Source organism: Polypterus senegalus, chromosome 13 (genome assembly GCF_016835505.1).
Source record: "Polypterus senegalus isolate Bchr_013 chromosome 13, ASM1683550v1, whole genome shotgun sequence".
Taxonomy (NCBI): Eukaryota; Metazoa; Chordata; class Cladistia; order Polypteriformes; family Polypteridae; genus Polypterus; species Polypterus senegalus.
Genome location: NC_053166.1, coordinates 161,462,916 through 161,475,964, shown reverse-complemented (window position 1 = coordinate 161,475,964; position 13,049 = coordinate 161,462,916). Strand labels below are relative to the sequence as shown.

The window sequence follows — 13,049 nt, the reverse complement described above, 5'->3', positions numbered from 1 at the left end:
TTCTAAAAATGCAATTTTTACATGAAAGCATAGCAGTGTGAAAGTAGCCTGGATCAAAGTGAACAGATTGTTATCTAGAGATTTGTTTCTTGTGTGCCAAGATATAAAAGAGAAGCTGAACCTTACTTTGTCTCCAGAAGCTGGGTGTTCTCAATCAGCAGATTCTCGACTTCCTTCCCCATGCCTGAAGGAAAAGACCAGACAGCATCAGAAGAACAAGTGATGAGGGTGTATAGCCACACCACCATCTTCCAGGCTAAACTGCAATGGAAGAACATGCCACTGATAAGACATGACACCAGCATAGCATGAAAACTGTAGGGCCTGCAGGAATACATGTTCAAAAGTAATATTCCCGGATTTCACCCGCAATATAGGGGTGCTCTGTACTTCTAATGCTACTTCACCTTACACAACTGCAGATAATGTTGCTACTTCACTCAAGGGACAGAAAGGAACGAGTCCTCATCACCTTATTGCGTATCTGTGCATGAACAAATCTCCCCAGAAAATGACAATGAACTGCCAGTGTCACAAGAGCTGGGATGACAGATTCGGCAATGGGTATGAAAAAATGTGGTGGAGGTAATGGTGTGCACTTCAAATAATAATGAACTGGTTTGGGGTTTAAAACAAACAGTAAATGTAAATGTGTTTTTACCACCTCTCGCATACATAAAGTGCTTTACAAAAAATTAGAGTACAGTGTACCCTAAAAGTAAAACTGCAGTGGGAATTCCATCCATCCATCCATTATCCAACCCGCTATATCCTAACTACAGGGTCACGGGGGTCTGCTGGAGCCAATCCCAACCAACACAGGGCGCAAGGCAGGAAACAAATCCCAGGCAGGGCGCCAGCCTACCGCTGGGCACACACACCCACACCAAGCACACAATAGGGACAATTTAGAATCGCCATTACACCTAACCTGCATGTCTTTGGACTGTGGGAGGAAACCCACGCAGACACGGGGAGAACATGCAAACTCCACGCAGGGAGGACCTGGGAAGTGAACCCAGGTCTCCTTAAGCTGAGGCAGCAGGTGCTACCCACTGCGCCACTGTGCCGCCCCGGGAATTACAGATATCAGTAAATATATATAACAATAAAAAGGCAGCATGGTGGTACAGTAAAGAGTGCTGTTGCCTCACGACTTTAGCATCCTGGGTTCAAAGCCCATGCCTGTCACCACCTGTACGGATGATACACATTCCCTCTTCAGTTGGGGAACCCTGAAAGGAACAAACGTATGTCAGCATGTCCCATTTGCGGACACAACAAGCTGGACCTGCTCTGTCCTAATGTCAGTTTCTTTATATGTAAACCTGGGGTACAAATGGGCAGGTCTGACCACATCTTACAGCCACCAACAAGCAGCAGCTCTCTTATGATCGAAGCCAGACGCCCTTGTACACGTTTGGGTGGAGGTTGTGGTTTGTTATAATAGTCTCTTGAGCTTCTGTAAAGTATTCATGGCCCCTTGGGGACAAACAAAGTATGTATGTATGTATGTATCTATCTATCTCACCAAATCATCCTCATCCCCAAAGATGTGCAGGTTGGACTAACTGGTGAATTCTAAACTGGCCCAGTATGAGTGGGTCCTGCAAAGAATTGGCACCTCATCCCATGCTGGTTAACTGCTTTGCAGGAGATGCTGTCTGGATAGGCTCAGAAATGCTGTGAATCTGTCCTGGAGACTAATAAACAAATATCCATAAATTAATAACTTATGCAAGGTGACACTGTTGTTATAGTCATTATCTCTTTGTTCTATAATTGCTGATGTAACGGAGTCATTAGTTTATAAACGCTGAGGCTGCACTTCAAAAAGAGAGAGCTAAAAGAAAAATGGGAACCTGCAGCAAGCCAGCATTTGGGGCTAATGGTCATTACTAGCTCAAGAGTACAAAGTGGCTGCCCGGTCCCTTCTGGACCCCCTACTATACAATATATTCCAGTACAGGAATGGGAAGCCACCCAAGTGGGTACTACAAGTACCAGAGGGTATTCAGTGCCTTCTGAAAAGCCTGCCTGGATTTTAATTCTAGTTTTAAATACACCTAGTTTAACAATAAAATAAAATTAAAAAAATTACAAAAGTGATACCTAAGAAAGACAGTCAATGATTAGGCTGATGCAAGCAAAATATGAAATGCACACCTTAAGGGAAAAACAAAAACTGAAAACCATATGCAAGACGGTTTTTGGGCAGGTCTGAGTTGGCAGCCAATAGTCTCCAGGAAGGACCGTGCAGATATGGATCATCTGATACCTTGGAAATCTCTCCGACTGTCTAATGACATATTCATTCACTGGTGCTTTTATCTGAAGTAACTTACAGATGTTCAAGTCAGATTTTAAATCCCTAAAATTTGAGCATTGGCAGATGAAGTGGCTTGCTCAGGGTCATACAGACAATTAGTCCTGGGCACTAAACTGGCAGCCTGTCTGCTTGTAGTCACCCACCTGTGCCTGCTACTGCCGGTTCTAGCATGAGGGCCCCTAACGTGAAGCACATGGAAGTGATGTGGTCTTTGAAAACTTACTCACAGTCTTTGAAAGCTGACATACTCAGCCACCACACACTAAACATACTGCATGTGCTAACTTGCTAAACAAGGACAAGGGGTGAGGATTGGCTCAAAGGGCTGGGTCGGTGGGTCGGTGGGTCGGTCTGGCGTGTGAAGCAGGGCTGGGCTGAAAGCCGCGTCTGGACAAGGCAACTGGATGTTTTTTGGGTTTGTTTTTTTTTGGAGAAAGCGTAGCTATTGACTAAACAAAAGGGCCTAATTGAATGAATGGTCTCCTCTCGTTTGTGAAATTTCTTATGTTCTGTGTGAAGAATCATTGACAGTGGAAGAGAAGATTAAGTCGAGTGTAAGTGCAGTTAAAAGAGAGCTGCAGGGCAGAGGGGTCTTGTCAGATTCAAGACAGAGAATGAGATCCATAATCTGCTGTGGGCTCTGAAGAAGAAGAGAAACACGCAAACAGAAATGGACATTTTATAATGACTTGTGCCGCCACACTTCTGAAAGTGCAGTCCTTGACAGAGAGCTGAAATGATAGCTGGCATGGCTACCGTACGATTCCTGGACTTATTAAAATGGCTGTGTGTGGTGATATGGGTCCACAGCTCGTTGAGTAAAGGCCATTTTTAAATAAATAATCAATGTGCTCGCGGCTTAGCGAGGGGACGTTGGGCCATAGTGAGCCGCGGGGCGATCTGTAGGGTGTGGGCGTTTCTCAACTAGTGCACAGGTGAGGAACTGCCCACATTCATGATTGTCTCGCGGCTAATGCTGCAGCTGCTGTGGCCCTCGTCATTTTAAAAAGAAGCGCGAGTCGGTTAAAGAGGAAGAAAGAAACGTTCGGAGGAAAAAAGAAATGGAGAGAGAAAGAAGGAAAGGAGAGGACGGAGGTTACCGGGAGCAGGAGAGGAAGCAGACGGTGCGTGAGTGTGGTGAGCGCGCGATCGAGCGCTCGTGGACAGCTGCATAGAAGCTGGGTGTTAGGCCGACACCCTGGTGTTGGTGTTGATGTCGCTCCCGCTGAGCGATCAGGTAGCGGGAGTGACCAGGGAAGGCGACTGGCCGCATGAAGGCCATGGAAAGGCAGCGGAAGTCGGGAGACTTGGTGGTGGGAATCCCCAACGTGAGCGACCTGGCCGTTGTGGGAAACCAAGTTCTCCGGGACTGGGATGAGTGCCATACCGAAGCCAGGGATCGGGAGGTCTCCAGTCTCGTGCGTGTGTTTCAGGAGGGCAGCTGCAGAGAGCGTCTTGCCTGCTGCGATGCCCAAACGGGATAAGCAGGTGAGACGCTAACAGAAGAGCACCAGATTTGTTGATTGGTTTTAAGACTGCTTCCTAAAAAGATTTTAACCTCTCGTTTTTAAGGATTGTTTTTTCTATATATTGGTTTTACTCCCACGTTCTTTTATGGGTTATTTATTTAATGAATATGAAGAACTGCACTATTTATTTGAACACTGTTTTTGTTTTGTTGACTGCTTTTAATAAAAGCACTATTGCACTTTTGTATACCTTCCCCTTGCTGGAATCATTTGCCTCCATTGACTAGCTCACTCGGTTACATTATCGACGGTGTTGGGTTCGAGTGCTTCCAATAGCAAAGGGAGTGTGGAGCCAGAACCCACATCGTCACACTGTGATGGCTACGATTTGATTATACTGATGCAGGAAAACAGAAGACCAAGGACCCGTTCTTCACACTTGTTAATGTAAAGATTAATGTGATCTGGCATCAGGCTTTTGTCATTATAACGTTACAAAATGCATCTTTAAACTGAAGCCATGCTGCTGTCATTGCAGACCTGGGCACGCTGAGAACTTAATAGACGTCACAGGCTGAGCGTGGAGAATCAGAAGGCTGCCTTACGCCCACAACATCCGAGAACGTAAGACACTCTGAGAAACATAAAGTGGGGCATTTTAAACACTCCCATACTCCGCTGGTAGCACGGAGATCACAACTGTCCAAGGAGCTCTCTTACAGTTTATCAGAGAAGCAGCTCATCCTAGGATGTACAGGGTGAAGCACTGGAGCCAAGATGGAAGTACAGTGGGAAGATTTCAGTTCTGGCCTGCCTCCAGACATCGAGGAATGTTTGATCGTTTTAGGGTAAGTTGGATAAGCGGTCACATCTCATGGTGAGTCACAGCAAGTTCAGCTGCTGTGGCATTTGGGGAACTGCGGAGAACTGACTTCTTATTTCAGTTGCTACTTCAATGATGGATGGGTTTCATCTGATGCAATCAGACAGAGTGGAAAATGCAGAAGTGGGGACTGGACACGCACATAAATGAGAAATGGTGAAAAAGCAAGCACATAACAATCAGAACTAAACGCTGAAATGCTGATCCACGTTACTGTCTAGAGTGATAAGCTACATCAGCCTCGATGATGTCTAATAACTCAGTAACAGAAATGATTCCCTCTGTTAGCAACCCTCCAGTGATGAATCACTGCTAGCGACTTCAACCAGGAGAACTCTGGAAAGAACAAACTTCTATCAGTAAGTTCCATTTATGGACTCAACAAACTGGACCTTCTCTGTTTGAATGTTAAAAGCCTTTAAATGTAAACCTGTGGCGAACCTACTCCCATGCCAATTCTGGGTGTTTTTGGGTTGTGAATTGTACTATTTTGTCTTTATTTCTTATTTCACCATATTTGTTCCTCTTCAGTGTTCACTATTGATGCTTTGTCCTACAAGTTTAGAATCTCGTGTCAGACATCTTTGTCATTTTGTCCCTTTACCAGGTCAGTTCTTGAGGGCCACAATGGAACCAAGTGTCCAAATAAACTGCAGATTTGGTGTTTTTATTTCTGTTACAGTATATCCAGATAATTATATAAGAATAGTTGTGGAAGCCCATACACATATTGAAATCGTCAGAAAAAAAACTGAAATGCAGAGTCAATGGTTTTGTTTTGCCAATGTGCGCACCCCCTTTGTCTATCAGCAGCCAAGCGAGTTTCTCTCTCCTCGGAGGTTTGTTTCCCCGATGTGCTCGCCTCACTTGTCTATCAGCGGCTAAGCAAGTTTCTCTCTCCTCGAAGGTTTTGTTTCCTCGATGTGCTCGCCTCACTTGTCTATCCGCGGCTAAGCGAGTTTCTCTCTCCTCTGAGGTTTCATTTTGTCGATGTGCTCGCCTCACTTGTCTATCAGCAGCTAAGCGAGTTTCGCTCTCCTCGAAGGTTTCGTTTCCCCGATGTGCTCGCCTCACTTGTGTATCAGACGGCTAAGTGAGTTTGTCTTTCGTCAGTGGTTTCACTTTGGCGATAGAGTCTCTTTCTTTCAGCTTCATTCTGTAGCCTCATACTTCTTTCTTCTTCCGACTCGTTAACTTAGGACTGCCTTGCCGGCTCTCTAAGCTTCAATGATGTAGCCTCGCACTTCCAAGCTGGACAGACAGACACACACACACTTCCACGTGTAGATGTTTATATATGAGTGGACAGAATTGTAGTTTTTTAGTGGTTTAGCTACCTGGCGCTGACACCAAATGTTTCATCGCTGTGTGACCTGCCAGTGCTCAAGTTTTATAAATATAAAAACAACCGTTTCATATTGTTTTGCGTTCCAAGTCGATTTAGATAAAAATATCTGCTGAAAAAATACACATCAAGTGTAAATTAAACAGAAACATTTACAAGCACTTCAATCTGTTTGCTATATATGAACTTCCTGCAGACCCTCTTGTAATGGCTTCCAACAACAGTGTAGAATGGGCACAGGATAAACGATACACAGTGACATCGATGGCTGGGCCACTGGCACCTTTCAGGCGAGGGGGATACGTAATGGGACAATGCAAAAACAGCCAGACAAGCGTGCAGGCAAAGCACTGGGGTGACTTGCACGGATGGAACAACACATGTGAAATGGGAGAATGGCAAAAGTCGTAGGGGGGGTGTGGGTAACAAGGAACCAAGGCCAAGATGCCTTACCGAAAAAATCATCACGCACTGAGCGTGCGAATCCATAAAGGAATGCAGAGTGGAAAGGAGAGGGGAGAAGCGGGGCACATAGAGAGAGAAGAAAAAGAAACCAATAAGCACCATGAGAGCAGAGCACTCCTACCGGGCACAAAGTGCCCCCACACCCAGTGCACCTCGGCTAACACAAGTGGACAAAAACTCCGTCCACATACGTGTGCTAGAAACACGCAAACCTCCTGAATAAATGAAGGGCCGGCTACAACCTTTAAAGAGCAAATTGGGAATAGACATTAGAAGGGGTGTCTGCTCCTGGTTTCAGGCCTTCACTTCCACCAATCACTTAACTTGAAACCAGTTTCTGTGGTTAATATAACATCCGTTAATTATTACCATTTCGTTAAATTCCTGTCTAAGAAAATCAAAGAATATTTTGCAGGCTGAAAAGAATTAGAAGCCCACAATCCCTACAATTAGTGGGGTTTGCAAACTGAGGACACAATCAGCTTCTCTCTTCACACTACCTTGGAGCATCTGGAAGGGCCGAACACGCATGTCAGGATGCTTCTCGTTGACTTCAGTTCAGCCTTTAATAATGGTGTCCAAAAATCACAGTCTGGGATTAAGCCCGACAGTCTGCAGCTGGACGCTGGAATCCCAGGGTAGGAGAAGTATACATCATGCCCTCTCACTCTGAACACTGGGGACCCACAGGGATGCGTACTGAGCCCTTTACACCCACGACTGCCTGCCTACCCACCCAACAAACACCACTGTGAAGTTCGCAGGCGACACAACCGTCACTGGTTTAATTACCAATAACGACGGGACGGCATTGAGAGACAAGGCAAGGAACCCAGCAACATGGAGTCCTGCCAGTTAGGCCCTGAAGGCTTCCTAGAACCTCTGGGAAAGAGGCCTTCCATACATTTGCTAGGCAAGTGGACTTCGTAAGTGTAGCTTTTACAGTACGGCTCTGCAAGAAAGGCCATTTGAAAGCACTCTAGAGTGAGAGCTGTCTCTCCAGGTTTTGCGAAGGAGTGGTTAGCCTAATGTAATATTTGCTGTCATGCATATTTAATGTGCAGTGGCATTTGGGCCACAACCAACCTCTCAGGGATTCCCAAGAGCCTTTTGAAAAGCAGCTTTCAGAAAGCATCCTTGACTCTCTTATGGAGGCGAGTGATACTGCTTTCAGTGCCAGCGCTACTGGCTTTGACCATTTTTGTGACATTTCCTACAATGTTTAGTGTGTTGTTACGGTAAATAACAACTGGGCAGTAGAAAACCAAATGGAATTCTAACAGACCAGAGGGGCAGATTAGAAAAAACAGTTGCAGTGCAGGTACGAGCGAGCGTATCCTACTGATAATGATCTGCTTGAACAGTTTCAGTCTGGTGTTCGGCCTTTCCACAGTACAGACAGCTTTGGTTAAAATCACTAATGATTTGCTAATGGCCGCTGACCCATTCTGGTGTGGCTCAACCAGAGTGCAGTGTTTGATACTAAAAGTCTCCAATAGTATTTTGTGAGATAGGTTAGTCTCCATTGGAATCTGGGATTATTTCTTACACTTGGAGTGCATCACATCTCTCTGGTCTTACACAGTTTGGTCAACTCAAGAATTTCAGATGTCGGCCTACTCCAGTCACTAGTGGTGTTCTGTTTTGGGCTCTCTCTTTTATTTATTATCTCTGCAATGTCTTTAGATCTGATATTCAGTTTCATTGCTACGTGGATGACACCAAGCTGTATTTATCTGCCAAGCCCAATTGTGCCCTTCCTCCCGTCATCCTTTCTGAAAAACCTGCTTCTCTTCGAATTTTCTCAAACTTAATAATGATAAAACCGAGGTTCACCTCAGAGACACTAAATCTACTCTCACCAAACTTGACAGTTTTTCCTGGACCATTCATGGTTCTGTAGTCTTTCCTTCCCCTCAGGTTAAGAGATTGGGTGTCACTCTCAACAGCACTCATGTTAACTATATTACCAGGGCCACATATTTTCACCTTTGCAACGTAAATCGTCTCCGTCCATTCCTCACGCCTAATAGTACTGCTATTCTTACACATGCTCTGGTAACAAACATCACACAATGATTACTGTCATTCTATGTTGGCCGGCCTCCCTCACAAGCTTCTGCATTCAGAATTCTGAATTATTACTGGAGCCACCTGCGTAGATCACATCACCCTGGTTCTTTGTGAACTTCACTGGCTCCCTGTTAAATACCACTGATCCGTCTTGAGATCTCAGACAATATTTCTGTAATATATAAAACCATTTTACAGTCCCTCCCTTTCAAAGATCCAAGAAAAGGATCTCTCACTCAACATCTCAGAAAAGGAGTGGAAGGGAGCAATGCAGAGAATTCACTCAAGCTCCATATGCGCAAAGCTTAGAATTATTCTCAACACTCAAAATGATATATCGAGCACATCTCTCTCGTTTAAAATTGTCCAAAATGTTTCCAGGGCGAGATCCAACCTGCGAACACTGCAGTCAAGTTCCAGCCTCACTGGGCCACGTGTTCTGGGCCGCGTGCACCAAACTAACATTATTTTGGACCAAAATCTTTAAATGCCTTTCAGACAGCCTTGGGGTCACAATCCCTCCTAATCCACTAACAGCTGTGTTTGGTGGGCTAATGGGTGGGCTTCAAGTGGAGAAGGACAAACAAACTGTAATGGCCTTTACTACACTACTGGCACACAGACTTGTCTTACTCAAATAGAGGAATCCTAACTCTCCCCTTCTAAGTCAGTGGGTAACTGATGTGATATGCTATTTGAAATTGGAAAAAAATAAATACTCACTTAGAGGATCTGTGCAAAACGTTTTCAACACCTGGCAGGATCTGATCGATAACATTTTAGAATAAGCTTTTAAATTGAGGAGGCAGGTTCTCTCCCCTCGTTTAATCCATTTATCTTTAATCATTTATTAATTTACCTACTGTATGTACTTATTTTTACTGGCTTAAAGTTTTACTCTGCTGGCCTAGCTCTCTTTCCCAGAGGGGTGGGGGGTTGATTTGTTTTGAACCTATTTTTGTGAATCTTGATTTATTTGTATGGAATGTTATTTAAAATTAATAAAATCCAATATCTATACAGTATATCATATTCATTTCAAGATTCTGCTATTAACATTCAAAGTTCTTCGCAGCCTGGCACCTTCTTTCATATCTGCTCCATATTTATTCACCTGCTCGTACTCGTAGATCTTCGTATTTAAATCTCTTGGCTATGCCCTCTGCTCGCTTATCTACCAGGGGGTCTCTACAGGGAGATCCTTTAGCTTTGTGGAACTCAAGATATCCATGGCATTGATTCCTTTGCAATGTTTAAAGCCAGACTAAAAACTTATCTTTTTAAACTTGCCTACTCCCCTTGATTGTACTGTTTAGTACTTTTATGGTCATATAGATATGTGATTTTTAATTGTATATTGCTATTTTTCATTGTATTGTTTATTTAGTATTTATTAACGTAATTCTTTGTTTTGACATATTTCTTTGCCTTGTATGAAAGGCGCCTTTAAATAAAAGGAATTATTATTATTTTTCATTATGCTTCCAGCAACATCTGTTTAATTCTAACAGGCTGAGAGAGAGTGAGAGGTTAGGAGGCCATGCTGATACAGCGCGTCGCCGCACCCACCACATGACAAACCTAATCAGGATCCCCAGATTAGGACCCAAGTGCTGCCATGCACCACACTAGTTCAGATGAAATGGAACAGGGTGAGGTTTTTTATGGTGGCAGAAGTGCCAATTCTGCCAACAACCCCCAGGTTTTTCCCTGCAGGTCTGAGGGCCTTCATACAGGGCTGGCTGCAGATTAACGTCATACCCAGGACAGAGCAACTGCAGGTTAAGGGCCTCGCTCAGGGGCCCAGCAGAGTAGAGTCACTTTGGGCGTTTACGGGATTTGAACCGGCAACCTTCAATTACCAGTGCAGATCCCTACCTCAGAGCCACCACTGGAGGGCATTTTATCTTACTAAAGATAAGAAACTAGATGCACTTACCCGATGGCAAAAAAAACGCCTTTATGTTAAGTTTTAAAGTGTGTCTTTACCTGATTGGTGGTCTTGGGCATAAAGGGCTCTAAAAATTATAAACCATAGGGTCATTTGTGATGTGAAGAAGTATTAGCCTGCCAACAGACGAAGAAATAATTGTGCTGAAACCTGGACACGTTTTGCTCGACTGAAGAGACTTTTTCTTACATGGACATCTTCCAGCTGTAAACATTTACCAGCATTACAAATGGTGTCTACTTTACTTAATCAGTACAGAGGGGGATGTCACAGCAGTTAATCCACCATTATAGCTAAAATAACTACATTTCCTGGAAAACAATAAGTAAGAGTAACTTGATATACAAATCCTTGACCTTCAGACCAGTTATTAACTGGACAGGAAAGAAAATATGTTATTTCCGGCCCCCAAAATGAAAGTTCTGTCTGCTTCAAAACTTCAGTGTATTATTTAACAACTAAACTGGAAGCGGCCCAGTGCTGTTCGAGAGCCCCAATGACGCATCCTCACTTCACTTTGTGCCCAGTCCCTAGCTTCTCATATGACCTGCAGCTAAAGAGAATTTCAACCCCATGAGGTACCACAGGGCCACTGTTATAGCTCTGTCTACCCTCACAGTGGGGACATGAAGCTGCTCAGAAATGACCTTGCAATACTGCTTGACAAGCTTAGCACTTTCCTCTTCATTTTGGCTCCACGTGAATAATTTGGCCTAAATTCTCAATTTTAGCATGCTGGCCTTGAGATGGGAAGCCGTCCATCCTGAGAGCAGTTAACTTCCTGGGAGAAGATCAGATGGGGGCACAGGCTGCAAAGCTGGCAATGATTGGACAGCGGCAGGGGAGTGTCACACGTGTATACCAATAAGAAAAGCATACCGATCAATCCGAGAGCAGATACACACCTGAGAACTCCCCTATGGTTGTGTCCAGCAGAAGCACATACAGGGAGAGAAAAGGAAGCAGAGAAAGGGTCAATCAGTGACTAAAAAATAAAAAACAGAGAAATGAACACCAATGAAACCAATGAGAGAAAGCATGATCTCCATCCAACAGCGCTGCAGCACACACTCCCATTCCTGCCCTCTTCTTCTATCGATGTCTGACTCAGCTTGGCGACTTCTACCGAGTCAATTGCAGCTTCCCATCAAGCTTAGTCAGAGCATCACTGGGCGCTGAAAACTGCAGACATCCCACCCCGTTTCAAAATAGAGAGGTGACTTGCAGAAGCAGAATGAGGAAAATACACTTTAATTGAAAATAAAAACCAGGCGACAGGAACGTCGTTCATTCTTAGTGAAGATTACAAGGCTTTGGATGCTGAGATGGCCTACATTCCCATTCTGCACCATGTGATGCTGATGAAAAGGAGCTCCATAAAATGGCTACCTGAGCCGATTGTTAGTCTGAAATACTCGCTCCAGGATTTGTCAAACCAAGCCCTAGTCTCGGCTTTGAATTTCTCACTTTGACGACGCTATCCTGATGCAGCTTTAAACGAGTAAAAGTAGGGTGAGGCACGGGGGCCATTCCATGGAGGTTCACCCAAGTGGTGTGCTACGCAATGTTCAAAAAAATGTGAAACTTTCTTCATTCATTTAAGTGGCTGAGTGACGACTCAAAATTAATAATTCAAACAAAAAAAAACTTGACTCGCCCCTTTAGAGATGACAGTCGTCACAGTTTTCCAGTCGAATGCGTTACGTCCGAGTCAGGGATCCTCACATTTAAACTCCTTTTTATGCTCTATTTATTCATTTGTGATTCTTTAATTACTATTGTTTATGTAAATATTATGTATAGGGTGGTCCCGATCTAATTATGCAACTTTTAATGCAGGAAAACAATACAAGACAAAAGAATTGTTTGAAATATCTTGTAATAAACAAAAATGAACTTACATTGAATTAATTCACTGATTTTCCATGTAATGTCCCACTTGTCCTCCATTCAGTTGGATACAGGCCTGGAGTAATAAACTTAATAAGTTATAGCGTAATGAAAATCGCATCATTAGATCTGGACCACCCTATATTTGTTCTGTTTGCCTAATCTTGTATTTTATGTCAGTTTTATTTATTTATTTTTTTTGTTTCTTTACTTTCTATGTGGGAGTGTGTGTGTGTTTTTTTTTTTTATTTGAAATACTTTATTCATCTGACACTTGGGGGGTCAGAGTGCGGGGTCAGCCATTGTACTGAACCCCAGGAGCAACTTTCAGGTTAAGGCTCTTGCTTGAGGTCTCAACAGAGTAGGATCCCTTCTGGCAGTAACAGGATTTGAACCGGCAGCCTTCCAAATACCAGCGCCGATCTGTAGCCACAGCTATGCTCCTTGTGGACATTCAAGAGGCAGGACCTCATTTTTAGGGAGCCGTCCCCCAACCTTTAATATACAGGCTGGATTAGCAAGTCCCCACGTTTCATTTGAATGTGCGGTGGTGAAGTTTTGTAAGTATTACATTGTGATTTCTCATTATATTGGCTTCAGACTCTTTCTGCTCTGGACTAGTGGATACTCTTTTAGATTTGTGT

The 13,049-nt window shown here is 43.9% G+C and overlaps 1 protein-coding gene across 14 annotated transcripts in view; it reads right to left on the bottom strand.

The window, feature by feature from the left end:
- Nucleotides 1-13,049, bottom strand: part of mapk8ip3 (mitogen-activated protein kinase 8 interacting protein 3) — an 86,905-nt gene that overhangs the window by 36,211 nt on the left and 37,645 nt on the right. For 5 of the 14 annotated variants that reach the window (XM_039776181.1, XM_039776185.1, XM_039776191.1 and 2 more), the window contains 3 exons: nucleotides 11,426-11,432; nucleotides 6,480-6,502; nucleotides 127-184 (listed from right to left, as the gene is read on the bottom strand). In XM_039776181.1, the coding sequence (XP_039632115.1) occupies nucleotides 127-184; nucleotides 6,480-6,502; nucleotides 11,426-11,432 (88 nt within the window). Of the gene's footprint in view, nucleotides 1-126; nucleotides 185-6,479; nucleotides 6,503-11,420; nucleotides 11,433-13,049 lie in introns of all 14 variants that reach the window. The other 9 variants (XM_039776184.1, XM_039776194.1, XM_039776196.1 and 6 more) reach the window with 3 other exon arrangements.